The sequence below is a fragment of the Pristis pectinata genome, chromosome 15 (genome assembly GCF_009764475.1).
Source record: "Pristis pectinata isolate sPriPec2 chromosome 15, sPriPec2.1.pri, whole genome shotgun sequence".
In the NCBI taxonomy this organism is placed as follows: domain Eukaryota; kingdom Metazoa; phylum Chordata; class Chondrichthyes; order Rhinopristiformes; family Pristidae; genus Pristis; species Pristis pectinata.
In genome coordinates this window covers 45,267,623-45,286,466 of record NC_067419.1, presented here as the reverse complement: position 1 = coordinate 45,286,466, position 18,844 = coordinate 45,267,623, and the positions used below count along the sequence as shown (strand labels likewise).

The 18,844-nt window shown below is 44.6% G+C and overlaps 1 protein-coding gene across 2 annotated transcripts in view; it reads right to left on the bottom strand.

The window, feature by feature from the left end:
• Positions 1–129: 129 nt before the first annotated feature.
• The window catches only part of zdhhc17 (zinc finger DHHC-type palmitoyltransferase 17), a 100,631-nt gene continuing 81,916 nt past the window's right edge, over positions 130–18,844 (bottom strand). The window contains exons 12-18 of one of the 2 annotated variants that reach the window (XM_052029909.1): positions 15,045–15,170; positions 14,574–14,636; positions 13,979–14,072; positions 6,984–7,067; positions 6,742–6,899; positions 4,400–4,494; positions 130–3,186 (exon numbers count right to left, since the gene is read on the bottom strand). In XM_052029909.1, coding sequence (XP_051885869.1) covers positions 3,048–3,186; positions 4,400–4,494; positions 6,742–6,899; positions 6,984–7,067; positions 13,979–14,072; positions 14,574–14,636; positions 15,045–15,170 — 759 coding nt within the window. In that variant the 3' untranslated portion in view covers positions 130–3,047. The remainder of the gene's footprint in view (positions 3,187–4,399; positions 4,495–6,741; positions 6,900–6,983; positions 7,068–13,978; positions 14,073–14,573; positions 14,637–15,044; positions 15,171–18,844) is intronic. The other variant, XM_052029910.1, reaches the window with a different exon arrangement.

Here is an 18,844-nt window from a genome sequence, read left to right as displayed (position 1 = left end):
TTATTGGATGGTGGAATGCAATTAACTTTAGCCACTCACTCCTTGGACTGTTGAGTTAGATCACATGTCAAAGTTTAAAGCAGAGCACACAAGCTGTACGGCCAGAGTAATTCCACACCCAGAGTCTTGCAAATACCAGTTTGTGCTCCTATAAAGCAGCGAGGCAATACTAAGGGTGTAATCTGGTTCAGTAATGGTGATTAACAGATAACTATTGGACAGGGCACAGGGATAACCCTGCTCTTCTTCACAAAGTGCTGTAGGACCTTTCACATTGATCCCAAAGGGCAGCAAGCTTTGATTTAACCAACCTGAGAGGTGGCACCTTTGACAACACAGCACTGAAGCATCAGCTGAGATTTGGTGCTCACACCACTGGAGTGCGCCCTCAGAGACAGAGACTGCCAATCCTGTGGAGTCAACAATTGCATCAGGTGGCTAATGGGTGAAGGGGAGGAGGGGGCCCTCGGCTTTTTATGGGCCAGCCAACAACAAACTGGGCACGCCCCAGGCCATGAAAGCCTGCAGACAGAAGGAAAGCTGGTGCTATCACCAGGCCGACAGGCTCATCCAGCGCATGCTGGGACAACGTAGGTGGAAAACACCAGCTCAAGGTTGAGAAAGTTCGGAAGAATAAACCAGAGCTGTGGAGCAATTAAAAATTACAAAGAGGATCTAATAACATAACTGGTGATGTATTGGAATTACAACCTGTTACAATGCAGACACAATAAAACCCTAAAAACAGCAAGTTATTGTTAATTGCGATGAACGGCGAGATGAATCTTGTTTATTAGGTCAATAATTTACAAAGTTTGACAGACCGAACCAATCATTGTATGAACAGTTTTTAATTTGAGCATAGTACAGTCCTATATTTTGTTCTCCACATTGTACATAAAGGGACCAGATAGTAGCAAAATAACACTTGGCACAGTTATAAATAATGTAATACAAAAACAAAAAAGTATTCACAATCTGCAGAATGTAGTGCTTCCCCTATTATTAGTGGAACATGAAACTTAATTACTTGCGAATATGAAACTCTATTGCGTACGCACACATAACCAAAAAAGTAAGCCAGGACAGATATCGTAGATTTCAAAGTGGGGAGAAATAACAAGTTATTCCAAAGTCAGGAGTACAAAAGGAAAGTGGTTGTGATAAATACCAGTGTTAAACCTCAGAGGGACACAAATTCATCTTGGGAAGTGGCAGAAGAGGGCAACGAATGCCCTGTTTACTCTCCGCCTGATCCTGGTTCTCCATGGCCCACCAGGCAAAGATTGAAACGGAGTGCACAAGCTCTACACCCAGAGAGTCTCACCAATGAGATGCCATATCCCATGGAGCACAAACCACACACTCAGATCTGTGGCAGAGGTGTTACTGTGTTTTTATCCCCAAAACCTGGTAAGACATTCAAGTTAACTAATATTACAATACTGCAATTCTTGATATTATGGTACGATGCACACAAACTATGCGTAGTTTCCACTACAAAGTAAACAGCGACCAGAAAGTCTTGCACTTTGCAAACACAGGACACTCACTATTTACAAATTCACTGATCTTCCTGCTGGAGGAAGAAAGCTGAGAACACTTCACTGTAAGCTGATGTGATGCTGTAACTCCTACAGTCTAGGGAGCTTTTTTTTTTAATTTAATTTTTTTGCCAAGCATCAGTCATGCAGAGTTGAGTGGGTTGATGAACTATCAACAGCAGCACCAGAAGCAAATGAACTACATTCCTACACTTCTTTTCTTCTCCTGGTGGAGTTGAAAATTAAGTTTGCAGCTCCAAACTAACACTGACAAATATACGCACTGGTAAAACTCGTTGATAAATAATTTATGTACACATACAACTAATCTTTACACTGGCTCAAGGAGTTGGTTAAAAGTATTTTGCACAGGTTTTTGAGCCTGGTACCTCAGCAAACTCACAACTGTCTGTAAACGTGACTAGTTTCCAGGGAGTAGTAGACAGACATTCATGAACTAAACCTAAAGTGGCTGTAGAAAACATTATAGTGCTCTAGGTTGGGACTCCTTTTCATAAAAGCAAGAAAGGATAATCTCTTCAATAAACCTCCCACCAAGAGCCACTCACCACCCCGCACTTGTTCAGACTGCACGGGAGAGAAGAGTCCGTGACTGCTTTTGCACCTGTGTGACTGATCTGCAGGGGATGTGATGCTGGTGATGGAAAATGAGTGATACCAACCTCCCCGTTCTCCCTTCCCCTCACTGCCCACCCCAACCTCACCTGTTCCAAAGCTCACTGTCCCGAGGACTGCCTTTAGCTGAGCAAACTCCCCCAATTGCGAGCACACTGGGGAGAGAGCCCGCAAGTTTCCGCTAACACCTAATCACTCTGAGCTATGAGAACTTATCAACTCATATTTTAAAACCATGATTTAAAACAGGAAAGAAAAGGTACTTAAAATAATCAATGCCTCAAGCAAAGGGGTTGAGTTTTTTACCTTTGCACATGATTGTGGATATTGATTTCTGACATCCCTCTACGAAATTCAAAGTACCAAAGCTCAACAAGAAGCACAATCGAAACAGGATGCATTTCCGCACACTCCGGGTGTGCGTGGCAAGTTAAAGGCCAACCATTTCTCGAAGCGATGGGCCAGAATCAAGGTTCTGGCATTTGCACTCATTGTTGCTTCTGCTCCAAAATCGGAGACAAACAGAACATTATGTTAAAAACTAATTCTGGCAAAAAGCAGTCTTTTTTTTAATATATGTATATATATATATGTATATAAAGGTTTTCTTTCTGCCGTCAGCTTATAACAGACTTTGATCGTAATGGGGTGTTGGGAGCGAGGGGTAGGGGTGGTAGAAACAGGCAGTGAGACTGTCCCTGTTTAATTTCTGTTTGCAAAGGGTCCAGAAGGGAACCACAGGACAGGAGCTCCTCGTAGCAACGTTATTTGGATCGCTAATATTGGAGACGAAATAGGAAGGAAATTTGTCAGGCACCAGTTCGAAGAGTTGACTGTGGCGATGATTCGTTGTGGGTGCTGATTCCACTACACAAGCTGATAACCAGTGCCTGACGTCTGGTCATACTCTATTGTATACTGATGTGTCCAGTCCACCATTACAGGGCGAAAGAGACCAAAACATCTAAATTCAAAGAAGTCTATGATATTCCTAATGCAACCATGGCTGGTGGTGGGAAGGAAAGAAAAAGGCAGGTCAATTGTTTGAATATATCAAGGTTTATATACAGCATACAACAAGCTGTTCAGTAAACCTGCCTCTGCCCATGTTGTGATCTAACTTCTGCAGTTCACCTTAAATTTACCCCAATTACCCCTCGATGCAGCAAGTTCTGCAGCCTCACCACTTTAGTTAAGAAGTTAAGCCCGAATTGCCTCTTATTGGAGACTGTTCTTGCCTTTATGACCACCAAACCAAAATACTTCATAAGCTGGAAATTTGAAATAAAAGAAAAGTGCTGGAATTGCCCAGCAGGTTAGGCAGCATCTGTGGAGAGAGAAACAGAGCTACAAGTGAGCTCTGATGGTGCTCCTGATGAAAGGTTATTGACGTGAATTGGTTCCCTCTCCGAAGATGCTGCCAGGCCTGCCGAGTATTTCCAGCAATGTCCATTTTATTTTCTATGTAGAGGAAGTTCCCAGGTTAAAATAAGGTTCTGTGCCCGAGAACTGTTCGTAAGTAGGAGATAAACAGCAACAGCGTGTGGGAGAGGGTCACAGAAACAGCTGTGATGGGAGAGCGAGCAGTCGCGGGGAGAGAGGCCACCAGCTGTCCTCATTGACTCAGTGAGTCTGCTCAGTGCTCCCAGCTCCGTTTGGCTCCACCCAGCACCCGACTGTTGTGGCTCGAGAGAGGGTGGGGAGAGAAGGCACACTGAAATGCCCCATTCCAACCCAGCAGAAGATGCCTGCAGCCCTGCAGCAACTGGCAAATTCATCCCCATCCATCCCGCCAGTCTCCCTAATGCTTGTTCATATGTAGGGCCGTCCATAAGTTGGGTGTTGGTTATCCAGGGAGGACCTGTATGACTTCCTGTTTCTGGTCTCTCCCCAACGAATAGAAACATCATCTGCACAACTACCCTGTTAGGTCATCCCTCAGACTCCACTTCTCTATAGAAGAGATCTCCAGCCTGTTGTTAAAAGGCAGAGACTCTCAGTTCAGCTATTCTAGGAGGAAAATGATGAATTATTTGTGACACTACAGAAGTCCAATCTATACCTCAATGAACTCTAAAGCTTTTGACTTATCCCCCCCATTAGATTATTCTTTTCCTGATTTATTTCTTTAGTGAACAGCTGTTTGAATTTCAATTCACAGTCAACTGAAGGACAAACTTGTTCAGCACAATAAAGCAACGATACACACAGATACTCACTTGAAGGGACTTTCAATAGTGGTTGTTGTAACCTTAAAGTGCTTGTAGCGCCTTGCATTCATCCTTTCATTTGTAGTTATCCCAAGACAAGCGATCTTCATCAATCAGAAACAAACATGTTAACATTTCAACAGAGGTGATTGCTCATGGGAAGTTTAGTTTTCAACAGTTTGTGTATAAATCTTACTTAAAGCAATAATCTTTGGAAATTATATAACATTCAATGCAATGAAGATAAGATATCTTTATTAGTCACACGTACATCGAAACACACAGTGAAATGCATCTTTTGCGTAGTGTTCTACAGGCAGCCCACAAGTGTCGCCACGCTTCTGGCGCCAACATAGCATGCCCACAACTTCCTAACCTGTACGTCTTTGGAACATGGGAGGAAACCAGAGCACCCGGAAGAGACCCACGCAGACACAGGGAGAATGCACAAACTCCTCACACAGTGGCGGGAATTGAGCCCGGGTTGCTGGCACTGTAAAGCATTACGCTAACCGCTACACTACCGTGCCAATGAAATGGTCCGAGTCACATCAGAGTGTATATCAAATTAAATCTCAGGTTGAACCTCAAGTCCTTTGGATAAGTGACCAAAAACTGGATGAACGTGGTCAATCTTCAGGAGAATCTCAGATGAAGGGAGAGAGTTTAGGGAGAAAATTGCAGAGTTTGGGGCCCAGATGAAGGTATGTTGACAATGATACAGAAATTAAAATTGGGAATGAGCAAGAGGCCAGAACTGGAGGAGCTCAGACAACCCAAGAAGGTTGAATAAGGGGCCAAAGATAGGGAGGGATGAGGCCAAGAGTGGATTTTAAAACCAAGCCTTTAACCAGGAGCACGGGGTGATCTGTGGAAGCAATGTGTTGCCAGTTAGGATACAGGCCATGCTTTGAGCACATTATGATTTATATATGGAAATAATTTCATATTAGCCAATTATTCCGACTGGTCAGGAGTAAAGCTTCCATCCCTGGGCCCTGCGAACCCTGGGAGGGTCTGGGTCGGTCTGCAAGGGGTTGATACATCTCAGCCAAGGACCACAGTAATTGGTCCTTGTCACCTCTGGATTAAGGAAGGGGAAAATAAACCTAAAATCCAATGATAATGGTAATGTCCAGGTGGAACGAGAATTGGCAGTGAGGCCCTCCAACATCGGGCACTCTAGCCTTGTAACTGAAGCATAAAGAAACAAGAATGTTTTAAAATGCATTCTCGGGCACAACACCAACATTTATTTACAATAGCAACATTTAAAATACATTTGGACAGGTACATGGATAGGAAAGGTTTAGGGGGATACGAGCCAAATGCAGGCAAACAGGACTAGCTCAGGTAGGCACCTTGGTTACTGTGGACAAGTTGGGCCAAAGGGCCTGTTTCCGTGCTGTATAACTCTGATTCTGGGGAGTGGGACTAACAGGATAGTTTATTTAAGAGTTGTAAAGGCACAGTGTGCTGAGTTGTGTTGTTGATTCTCACACCAACCACACAGGAGTCCAGGAAACAGTGGAAAACAAGATTCATGACTGCGAACTCAAGAATATAACTGGGTGATATTCCAATTTCCTTGCCCTGATTGGGAGGCGTGGGGGAAAATAATGGTTAGCGTAACGCTTTACAGCACCAGCGACCCGGGTTCAACTCAGGCCACTGTCTTTAAGGAGTTTGTACGTTCTCCCCGTGTCTGCGTGGGTTTCTTCCGGATGCTCCGTTTTCCTCCCACAATCCAAAGACGTACGGGTTAGGAAGTTGTGGGCATGCTATGTTGGCGCCGGAAGCGTGGCGACACTTGCTGGCTGCCCCCAGAACACGCTATGCAAAAGATGCATTTCACTGTGTTTCAGTGTACATGTGACTAATAAAGATATCTTATATCTTATCAACCATGTTTCCTCTCTCATGGTCAAGGGCACTTAAGGATGGGCAATAAATGCTGGCCTTGCCATCATATCATGGTGGCTTTCTGCTTGGCTCTGCTCAGCACAAGATCTTCTCAGGAAGCAAAATATCTTAGTCCATTAGGTCACCTTGGAGATGCCACCGTAATCCTGTAATTTTGTACAGCCACTGCAGGCTGGATGATGAAGTCACTGCCACAGTGCTGTTAGGATTGAGAGTTCAAGGATTTTGACACAGCGACACTAAAGAAAAATTTATAAACGGCACATTGAGATTCTATACCTGGGATGTAAGAACACAATGTTAGTGACAAAGTAAAGGTCAGAATCCTTTTGCAGGGGATAGCATCACCGATAGCAAATATAGTATTCAATGCATTACTCGAGACGCAAACCAGCAAACTTTAACAGCCCTGAAACAACTCTGTTTACCTGATACATCTGACACATGAGTAACACGGCCACCCACAAGAAGTGAAAGAGACTGTTCAGAAACATCCAGAAAACCCACGGAGAGCAGCTGGCGATCTCAGTTAGGTACGTCCACAGTCCTTCCTTGGGGTAGTTTGTTTCACAGTGGATGCTCCAGTCTGAAGCAGAAAAAGGTAACGGTCATAAACACATCCCAGCACTGAGGGAAAGGGAGCAGATTATGGTCACAGTGGTCTACTTACAGAAGAAACAGCCATAAATCATCCAAATTATCATTCCCAGTAAGAAGAACAGGTAACCGATGAAGTATCTGTGATTTCCTGCTCCTAGAAAACAGAAGAAAGTGTCAGCTCCAACTTGCTGACCTGTGGTTCAAACAGCTGACATGATATAGCAACCACTGAAACAAGCATTAGCTTCTCAACAACGAAACAGAAACACTCAGCAGGTCAGGGGGCATCTGTGGAAAGAGAAACAGGGTTAATATTTCAGACTGAAGACCCTCTGTCAGAACTGGGAGGGGGGTGGGGGGGTGGAGAGAGTGAGAGAGATAGAGCTGGGGGGGGGGGAGAGAGAGAAAACAAGGTAGTTTTAACTTGAAGAGGGATGGAGGGAGGGATAGGACAAAGGGAATAACTGTGATAGGGTGAGACCAGGTCATGTTAATGGGGCTAGTCCGTTGATGATTATATTTCTTTGTTCCAGTTTTGGCGAAGGGACTTCAGCCTGAAATGTTAGCTCTGTTTCCCTCTCCACAGATGCTGCATGACCTGCAGAATATTTCCAGTGTTGTCAGTTTTTGTTTCAGATTTCCAACATTTGCAGTTTTGTTTTATTTCAATTGATGGTCAGCTACTTCACAGAAATACCTTGAAATATATTGGGGGTGTTAGTGGCCATCCCTAAAGTCCCTCTAGGTAATGGTGAGCTACCTTCTTCAACCAGTGAGGAGAACTTTGGGATAAGTGGTGGCAGGGTGAGGAATCACCTCACTGTTGTGATTACCATGCACCCAACATACTTGCTTGACCATTTCGGAAGGATCAGGAATCAGAGCAGGAAAGGACAGCAGCTCAGCTTTTCCACAGGGAATTTGCAAATTTCATGGACACCATTACCGATCCCAACTTTTACCGATGCACCACAGAAAACATCCTATCTGGATGTATCACGGCTTGGTAAGGCAACTGCTCTGCCCAGGACCGCAAGAAACTGCAGAGAGTTGTGGACACAGCCCATTGCATGATGGACACCAGCCTCCCTTCCATGGACTCTTTACCTCTCGTTGTCTTGGCGAAGCAGCCAGCATAATCAAAGACCCCACCCACCCAGGACATTCTCTCGTCTCTCCTCTTCCATCGGGTAGAAGATACAGGAGCCTGAGGGCACGTACCACCAGACTTAAGGACAACTTCTACCCCACTGTGATAAGACTATTGAACAGTTCCCTTATACAATGAGATGGACTATGACCTCACGATCTACCTTGTTGTGACCTTGCACCTTATTGCACTGCACTTTCTCTGTAGCTGTGACACTTTACTCTGTACTGTTATTGTTTTTACCTGTACTACATCAATGCACTCTGTACTAACTCAATGTAACCTCACTGTGTAATGAACTGACCTGTATGATCGGTATGCAAGATAAGTTTTTCACTGTACCTCGGTACAAGTGACAATAATAAACCAATACCAATACATTTCATTCCATATTTTTAAGTAATTCAGTAACTACCAGGAAGCCCTGGACAACAAAACCAGCCTCTGAAGGGAAGAATACTGTAGGACTGTGAGGAAGGTGGAGAGGACTCAAACTAGAAAGCTCTTGCAAACTGCTGATGAAAGCTCTTGCAAACATGATGGGCTGAATGGCCTCTTTCTGCATTTTAAGATTCTACAAGTCCAACTGTCAAGTAATGACTTTTCAGTCTGCATCAAAGAGCATCAAACATTTCCAACAGACAAGTACCTTGCATGCAGTTGAAGTTATAGTGGTGTAACAAAAGCCTACAAATATTGCCTGTTCTAACTACCATCCATATTTTATACTTTGTGGTACCAGCACCATGACTTTGTGTGATGAACCAATATACCCCATCAATACAGCCAAGCAGCAGAGAGAACACCAACATGCCTGTTCCCAACTGGAACACATTTGCTTTTTAATGATCTCCTGTTAAAATCCAATGCTCAATTAACTTTTAAATGACAGCAAATATTCCTGCATGTCCAAATCCAATGAACTTCCTATCCATCGTTAGACTTTGGCACAATCCAACTGATCCAGAATGTTAGCATTTCTTATGGATGGTTGGTTGCTCTGTGAAGGCATCTACCACATTCTAGCTAACAGAAACATCGGCCTTTAATAATGATGAGAACAGCTGTGAAGTGACCATTTAATGAACAATGCTGACTTGGATTGGCTCACCTTTCAGTTTAATTTTAATCAAAGATACTTGACATCTCACTGGACTCGGTCATCTCAGTTTACAATCACAACCTCCAATATTTTTGTACAGCAAAGCTCCCCGAAAGTGGCAACACAAGTGGATAGGGTGGTAAAGAAGCGTACGGCATGCTTGCCTTCATTAGTCAGGGCACTGAGTATAAAAGTTGGCAAGTTATGTTGCAGCTGTATAAAACTCTAGTTAGGCCACATTTGGAGAATTGTGTGCAGTTCTGGTCACCCCATTACGGGAAGAATCTGGTGGCTTTGGAGAGGGTGCAGAAGAAATTCACCTGGATGTTGCCCAGATTAGAGGGTATGAGCTACAAGGAGAGGTTGGACAAACTTGGATTGTTTTCTCTGAGGGGTGACCTGATAGAAGTACAAAAAAAAACAATTCTGAGAGGCATAGATAGGCTAGACAGTCAAAGTCTATTTCCCAGTCTGGAAATGTCAAATACTACATACCACAAGTTTAAGGTGAGAGGGGGAAAGTTTAAGGGGGAAAGTTTAAAGGGGATGTGTGAGGCCAGTTTTTCTTTTACCTAGAGAGGTAGGTGCCTAGAATGTGCTGCCAGGGGATGTGGTGGAAGCAGATATGATAGCATGTTTAAAAGGCATTTAGACAGCAAAAGAACAGGCTGGGAATAGCGGATATAGACCACGTGCAAGCAGATGGGATTACTTAAATTTGGCATCATGGTCAGCACAGACATTATGTGCTGAAGTGCCTGTTACTGTAGTACTGTTCTATGTTCTGCCCTTTCTATTTACTCATTTATTACAATACATGACGAGTTTTATGTCCAAAAGAATACATGTCCAAAGATCCATGGTGGCAGCACAGGTGGATAAAGTGGTTAGGAAGGTATACCAAATACTTGCCTTCATTAACCAGCAGAGTTATGGTACAACTTTATAAAGCATTGGTCAGACCAAAGCTGGAGTACTGTGTGCAGTTCTGACCACCTTGGGTTAGATGTGATTGGATTGCAGATGGTGTGGATAAGGTTCATTAGGATATTGCCTGGGATGGAGCATTTCAGTTATGAGGAGAGACTGGATGGGTTAGATTTGTTTTCCTTGGAGCAAAAGGAGGTCGAGGGAACACCTCACTGAGGTGTACAGAATTATGAGGGGCATAGACAAGGCAGATAGTGAGAAAAATTTCCCCATAGAAGAGATGTATAAAAGTAGAGGGCATGGTTTTAAGGTAAAGATTAAAGGGGATCTGAGGAAGAGTTTTCTCCCCCAGAGGCGGGTTGGAATCTGGAACGCACTACCTGAGGGGTGGTGGAGGCAGAGACTCTCACAGCAGTTAAGTATCTAGACAAGCACTTGAATCGCCAAGGCAGAGAAAGCTACAGAGCAGGTGCTGCTAAGTGGGATTGGTGTAGATTGTATTCAGTGGTTGGCATGGAAATGGTGGGATGAAGGGCCTGTTGTGCTCACAAGTCTGTGAAATCCAAACAGAAACTCAGGAAAAATTCTCATGGGATAGTTGAGGTGAAGAGACAGTTAAAAGGAAGCTGGAAATGAGCAATGATTGAACACATATACAGTCAGGATGAACCATATAACCATAGAGCAATACAGCACAATACAGGCCCTTCGGCCCACTATGTTGTGCTGACCAGGATGAGATGAGATAGGTTGGGAGGAAGATTCCAGGAAGCATAAACAAAGGCATGGTCCAGTCAGGCTGAATGGCCCACTGCTATGCAATAGCTTTGATGCTATCCAGTTTGTGTTTGCCCTTTTAAATGATTACTGCTCCATGTTCCCCACTTGCTTTAGAGCATCAGAGTTATACAGCATGGAAACAGGCCCTTCGGCCCAACTTGTCCATGGCAACCCAGTTGCCAACCTGAGCTAGAGCCATTTGCCTGCATTTGGCCCACATCCCTCCAAACCTTGCAATGTCGTAATTGTAAACACCTCTACCACTTCCTCGAGCAGCTCGTTCCATATACCCACAACCCTCTGTGGGAAAAAGTTGCCCCTCAGGCCCCATTTAAAACTTTCCCGTCACCTTAAACCCATGCCCTCTAGTTTTAGACTCCGCTATCCTGGGAAAAAGACCGATATTCAACTTACCTGTGCCCCTCATGATTTTACCTTTCTCAGCCTCCTACGCTCCAGGGTAAAAAGCCCCAGCCTATTCAGTCTCTCCTTATAACTCAAACCCTCCAGTCCTAGTAACGTCCTTGTGAATCTTTCCTGCACCCTTTCCAGCTTAATGAAACCCTTCCTATAGCTAGGTGACCAGAACTGCACACAATATTCCAAGTGCGGTCTCATTAACGTCTTGTTGATGAGGCTGCACCCTAACCTTTAGCATTGTCATGGACAAGGATAGGAGCAAAGAGGACAGGAAAATATTTGACTGGGGAAGGGCAAATTATGAGGCTATAAGGCTAGAACTTGCGAGTGTGAATTGGGATGACATTTTTGAAGGGAAATGTACTATGGAGATGTGGTCGATGTTCAGGGATCTCTTGCAGGATGTTAGGGATAAATTTGTACTGGTGAGGCAGAGAAAGAATGGCAGGGTGAAGGAACCATGGGTGACAAGAGAGGTGGAACGACTAGTTAGGAGGAAGAAGGCAGCATACATAAGGTTTAGGCAGCAAGGATCAGATAGGTCTCTTGAGGAATACAGGGTAGCAAGGAAGGAACTTAAGAAGAGGCTGAGGAGAGCAAGAAGGGGACATAAAAAGGCCTTGGTGAGTAGGGTTAAGGAAAACCCCAAGGCATTTTTCAAATATGTAAAGAGCAGCAGGATGACAGGAGTAAAGGTAGGACTGATTAGGGATAAAGGTGGGAAGATGTGCCTGGAAGCTGTGGAAATGGGTGAGGTCCTCAATGAATATTTCTCTTCAGTATTCACCAAGGAGAGAGGCCTTGATGACGCTGAGGACAGTGCTGGTAAGGGTAATGTTCTAGAGCATGTTGATATCAAGAGAGAGGATGTGTTGGAGCTGTGAGAAAATATTAGGACAGATAAGTCCCTGGGGCCTGATAGAATATTCCCCAGGCTGCTCCGCGAGGCGAGGGAGGAGATTGCTGAGCCTTTGGCTGGGATCTTTGAGTCCTCGTTGTCCACGGGGATGGTACCGGAGGATTGGAGGGTGGCAAATGTTGTCCCCTTATTCAAAAAAGATAGTAGGGATAGTCCAGGGAATTACAGACCAGTGAGCCTTACGTCTGTGGTGGGCAAGCTGTTGGAAAGGATTCTTAGAGATAGGATCTATGGGCATTTGGAGAATCATGGTCTGATCAGGGGCAGCCAGCATGGCTTTGTGAAGGGCAGATCATGTCTCACAAGCCTGATAGTGTTCTTTGAAGAGGCGACCAGACAGATTGATGAGGGTAGTGCAGTAGATGTGGTCTACATGGATTTTAGTAAGGCGTTTGACAAGGTTCCACATGGTAGGCTTCTTCAGAAGGTCAGAGGGCATGGGATCCAGGGAAGTTTGGCCATGTGGATTCAGAATTGGCTTGCCTGTAGAAAGTAGAGGGTTGTGGTGGAGGGAGTACATTCAGATTGGAGGGCTGTGACTAGCGGTGTCCCACAGGGATCGGTTCTGGGACCTCTGCTTTTTGTGATTTTTATTAATGACTTGGATGAGGGGGTAGAAGGGTGGGTTGGCAAGTTTGCAGACAACACAAAGGTTGGTGATGTTGTGGACAGTATAGAGGATTGTCGAAAATCGCAGAGTGACATTGATAGGATGCAGAGCTGGGCTGAGAAATGGCAGATGGAGTTCAATCCAGAGAAGGGTGAGGTGGTACACTTTGGAAGGACGAACTCCAAGGCAGAGTACAAAGTTAATGGCAGGATTCTGGGGAGCAGAGGGATCTGGGGGTCCATATCCACCGATCCCTGAAGGTTGCCTCACAGGTGGATAGGGTAGTTAAAAAAGCTTATGGGATGTTAGCTTTCATAAGTTGAGGGATCGAGTTTAAGAGCCGTGAGGTAATGATGCAGCTCTATAAAACTCTGGTTAGACCACACATAAGAGTACTGTGTCCAGTTCTGGTTGCCTCATTATAGGAAGGATGTGGAAGCGTTGGAAAGGGTGCAGAGATTTACCAGGATGCTGCCTGGTTTAGAGAGTATGCATTATGAGGAGAGACTAAGGGAGCTACGCTTTACTCTTTGGAGAGTCGTCATGATAGAGGTATACAAAATATTGAGAGGAATATATAGAGTGGACAGCCAGCACCTCTTTCTCAGGGCACCAATGCTCAGTACAAGAGGGCATGGCTTTAAAGTAATGGGTGGGAAGTTCAAGGGAGATATCAGAGGAAGGTTTTTTCCCCAGAGAGTGGTGGGGGCATGGAATGCGCTGCCTGGGGCAGTGGTGGAGGCAGGTACATTGGTCAAATTCAAGAGATTACTAGATAAGAATATGGAGGAATTTAAAATAGAGGGATATGTGGTAGGAAGGGGTTAGATAGTCTTAGGCGAGGTTTAAGGGTCGGCACAACATAGTGGGCCGAAGGGCCTGTATCGTGCCGTGCTGTTCTATGTTTTGTACAACTGTAATATGACATCCCCACTTGTACTCAGTGTCCTGACCGACAAAGACAAATATGCCAAACGCCTCCTTCACCACCCTGTCCACCTGGGTCACCACCTTCAGGGAACTGTGTACTTGTACCCCTAGATCTCTCTATTCTATAACACTCTCCAGGGTGTTGCCATTTACTGTGCAAGTCCTGCCTTGGCTTAACTAGTCCTGCCCTGGCTTTAGAAAGCAGTCTGAATGCTATGACTTACCCACGCAATTACCAACCCATGGGCAGTGGTGATCGAACTTGGCAATGCACCTGTTGCACACGGCACAGTGTTTGGACCGAACAGGTTTCTGGATCTGAGAAGAAAACGTAAAATAAAATTTACACAAAGTGAAGGAACTCAGGCTGATCTGAGTGGTGGGATTATCTGCCCTACTCAAAAATTGCAGTTGCTCTTGGCATTCTCGGGCCCAACTCAACTACCTTGTGGAAGTAGCAGAGAGGCCATGTGTTGGATCAGCAGCAAGAGGTTTCTCAGGGAATGAATGATAGTTAATGCCAAAGACTTGCTGCTTTCTTTAAGCTATAACAAATTAGTTCTTCAAAAATAAACAAACGTCCAAAAATTGAAATTCAATGCACAGCCGATTGCCGTTTTAATATTTCAAAACTAACACATAATCTAAAAAAAACTGCTAACAACAGGTATTTCTTGCATTTCTCGGATGTATTGAGAAATTGGTTCAGCTGTGTGTAAAGCTGCAGTCAGCATTACCATGCGATTAAAAAACCATTGGAAGAATGAATCAGGATTCTTCAGAAGCAGGACTACAATGGGAAGGAAGCTCATGTCTTACCAAACAAGTGCTGCAAAAGATGCTAAGATCCAGATGGCCAGATTCAGCCAGTTCCACTATTGTCTGTGAAGAAAGAGTAGATGTCAGCTTAATCACCAAGCGAATCACACAGTGACATATATCCCTGTAGCCGAATCAAACAACATTTACATCACACCTTATAACAGTAAAATTTCACAGGATTGCAATCAGTGCATAATCGAAATAAAGCCACAGATATCTCGCGGCTTGGGTACAAATTCTTGGTCAAAGTATTTAGTTTTCATTAAGTGGCTGCTTAGAGGAGAGATGTGGTGAAGCAAAGAGGTTTGGGGAAGGAATTCTCGAGTTCAGGGCAGAATTAGCTGGAAGTATGACCACCAAAGTTGGAGTGATGGAAGTGGGGAACACACAAGGGGTCAGAGTTCTTCAAGGGTTGGAGAGCTGCAGAGATTATAGAGGGAGAAAGGGACAAGTTTTAAAACATTTAACCTGGAATCTCTCCCTCTCTGCGATCTGTCCGCTACAATCATTATGACGACCACTGGTTTCTCTGTCAATTTTGCCTGGAGATCTCATATTGGTCCTCAAAACATACAAAACCTCACACACCAGGCCCTATAGATATGAATTTAAAATATAATGAGAAGGTGCAGCAGATGCCACTGACTGGCACAATACCCGACATGGCCACCAGGAGGAGCTTAAAGGTTATTTTTCTGAGCAGGTTAAGGACACAACCACGCATCTGTTCCAACTTTTTAACTACGTTAAGGGACTGATGACTGAGAGTCTCGGATGGGAATGCAATTTCATCCAGCTGTAATGAACTCCATACCAAAGCATAGTTTTTGTAATTAAACTGCCAGTTAAAAGAGGAAGCAAATTCTCAGGTAGAAAGGAATACAAGTCATGTTTATAGAGTTAAAGTGTGAAGAGGTTTGTGTGGAGCTTAAATGTGGACTTGTTACCACATTACCTCCCTACTGTTTGGCCCAACATTAGTTTGCCTACTACTGGAGGGCTGCACTCAGCCCTGGTCACAGTAGAGGAAGGAATGGAACACCACAATTGGAGATACCAAGGAAACCAAATGGGACATTGCCAGGGATGAGTAGTGACTGGCCGGGCGAGGATTGTTTTCTTTGGAGCAGAGAAGACGGAGGGAAGATTTAATCAAAGTGTACGAGACTATGAAAAACCCAGACGGAGTGAACAGGAAACCTGCAGTAAAACTCTCATGATCTGACACCTGCAGGATTTTGTTGGTGCTGCACTGGCAGATTGTCTGGAGGTCATTCCTATTACCTCAACACACTTTTAAATATCACACAGTAGTAAATGTTCCAGTGAACCAGGTGATCTTAAAGGGGGAGCGGGAAGCGGGGCCCCGGTGAGCTTAAAGGGGGAGCGGGACGCCGAAACTCGTTGGTCTCCCAGCAATGCGAGATGTCCGTAGGGGAATGCTGCCGACTAGCACATTCCAGGCTGCAGGAGTACGTGCTGAGGGACGCACTGAAGCTGGGTGCAGCCAACTCAAGGGCTTGGTGGGGAAGGACTACAGTTTAGGGTTCTTCTGCCACTGGAGAGGGAGGGGTGGGGTCAGGGTGGGGTCAGAGCTTAAAGGGGGAGAGAGAAACAGGGCCCAGGCTGGGTTCTTATTCCCATTTTATTCTCCACACATTCTCATCAACTCCCCCACAGAATCTACCCCTCACCAATGCACTAGGGGCAATTCACAGTGGCCAATTAACCTACCAATCCACACATCTTTGGGATATGGGAGAAAATCTGTAAGGGTCACGGGAAGAGTGTGCAAACTCCACACAGACAGCACCAGAGGTCAGGATTGAACCCGGGTTGCTGGAGGCTCTAATAGCTGAGCTACTACACCTGTTAGAGATGAGTTTAACCAGTGATGGGCCATGGAGTGAATGCAAATATTTTTGGTTCTCACGGGAAGGGAGAAGTTCGAGAGCTGCTCAAAAGGCTGGCAGACCAAGATTCTAAGAGTCGGTGAGAACCCTTGCAACACTCATGGATCCTGAGAGAGATCCAAGTTTCTCCAACTCTGCGAAAGTGAGAGTCAGCCTCTCTCTTCCAGGCAAAGTCCATTTCAAGGACTCTGGTTTAGTTTGAGGTTGTGGTCCCGATCTCTCACCTCACAGTGTAAACTGACAAACCTCCATGTTAACAGGATGGCTGGTCCAAGGAAGTTCAAGTAAAGGTGGATAACCTAAACTGCAAAGATGCTACCAGGGCAATGGAACAAATGGCTTGCCAGCTTGGCTAGAGGCAGTGTTCTCAGCCAAGTAGGGAGGCTGGTGTTCACAGTCTCAGAACTCAGCAAGTTGTCGAGGCCGAAGGTTGTCTCACCACACACACCAACCAACGCTTGTTCAAGATTTGAAAACGGGGGAGCCCATAATTCAATTTAAAATAAACTGGGAGAAATACTCAGGTCAAGCGACAGCTGTGGAGAGAGAAGCAAAGTTGACACCGCAGGTTACCACCCAGAAATGTGAACTCTGTTATTGTCTCCACAAGTGCCGTCTGACCCCAGTATTTCCAGCATCTTCAGTTTTCTTTCACATTTTCAGCTCCTGCGTTATTTTGTTTAAGGATCTCTGTAATCCCAATGATCTTATTGGATGGCAGAAACAGGCTTGAGAAGCCAAGTGGTCTAATCCTGCTCCTGCTTCTGATACCCATATTTAGAAACAAGATCATGAAAACTTCCCATATCCTTGAAGTCACCTGTATATTCCAAACATGTGCCACTTTCACATCATATCTTACCCCTCTAAGTCAAACAAACATCTCCTCCAAAGCTTTGCCGGCTGGAGGGATGTCAGCTGAATTGTCCCCATTCTATAATGTGAAGCATCTTATATAGCTTCAAGCTTCAAAGTTCCTAGGAGTGAACATCACCAATAGCCTGTCCTAGTCCAACCGCGTAGACGCCACAGCCAAGAGAGCTCATCAGCGCCTTTTCTTCCTCAGGAGGCTAAAGATATTTGGCATGTCCCCTTTGGCTCTCACCAACTTTTATCGATGCACCATAGAAAGCATCCCATCTGGATGCATCACGGCTTGGTATGGCAACTGCTCTGCCCGTGACCGCAAGAAAGTGCAGAGAGTTATAGACACAGCTCAGCACATCACGGAAACCAGCCTCCCCTGGTAAAGCACCAAGAGTCAAAGTTCCCACCCACCCATCGGGCAGAAGATACAAAAGCCTGAAAGCACGTACCACTAGCTCAAAGACAGCTTCTATCCCGCTGTTATAAGACTGTTGAATGCTCCCCTAGTATAAAATGGACTCTTGACCTCACAATCTACCTCATTATAGCATTGCACCTTATTGTCTGCCTGCACTGCACTTTCTCTGTAACTGTAACATTTTATTCTGCATTCTGTTATTGTTTTCCCTTGTGCTACCTCAATGCACTGTTGTAATGAAATGATCTGTATGGGTGGCATGCAAAACAAAGTTTTTCACTGTACCTCAGTACATTTAAACCAATTTAGACCAAGCAAACACCCAATTCAGCCAGTCGTTTTGCAGCCACATTCATCTCAGGTCTATACAAAACAAGCTGAACAAAGAGCTGGTAGATGATTTGAGTGAAAGTCCATCAGTAAAAGATTATCCCTTTAATTAGACTAATTGAAACAGCAACTTTCATTTGCATAGTGGAACAAAAAAACAGAATGCTGGTAGAACTCAGTGGGTCAAGCAACATTTGTGGGGGAGAAAGATGCAAGTCAACTTGCATCTTCTGCCTCTGCAGATGCTGCTTGACCTGCTGAGTTTTTCCAGAGTTCTGTTTTTTGTTCCAGATTCCAGCATCTGCAGTCAATTCTGTCTCTTTTGTCTTTGCTAATGCAATAACGTCTCACAGTACTTTAAGGAAGTGCTAGCAAACAAAAAAAAACTGACAATAAGCCAGATAAATAAATACCACAGCAAACAATCAAAAGCTTGGCTAATGAGGAACATCTTAATGAGGGAGAGAAAGGTAGAGTACATGGAGGAAATTCCAGAATTTGGGAATTTGCTCCATCACTTGCAGCCATGTGATCAGTTGCAAAGTAAAATCAGACTCAAGAGAACACAATGAGAAGAATGCAGAAATCCTGGAGGCTTTAAGGAGATAACAAAATGAGGGGAGAGGAAAGACAACACAGGGGCTTGAAACCATGGATGAGAATTTTTAAATCGAGCTTTTTCTTAGTCAGATTAAGACAACACAGATTATGGGTTATATCTTGGGCAGCAGAACCTCAGA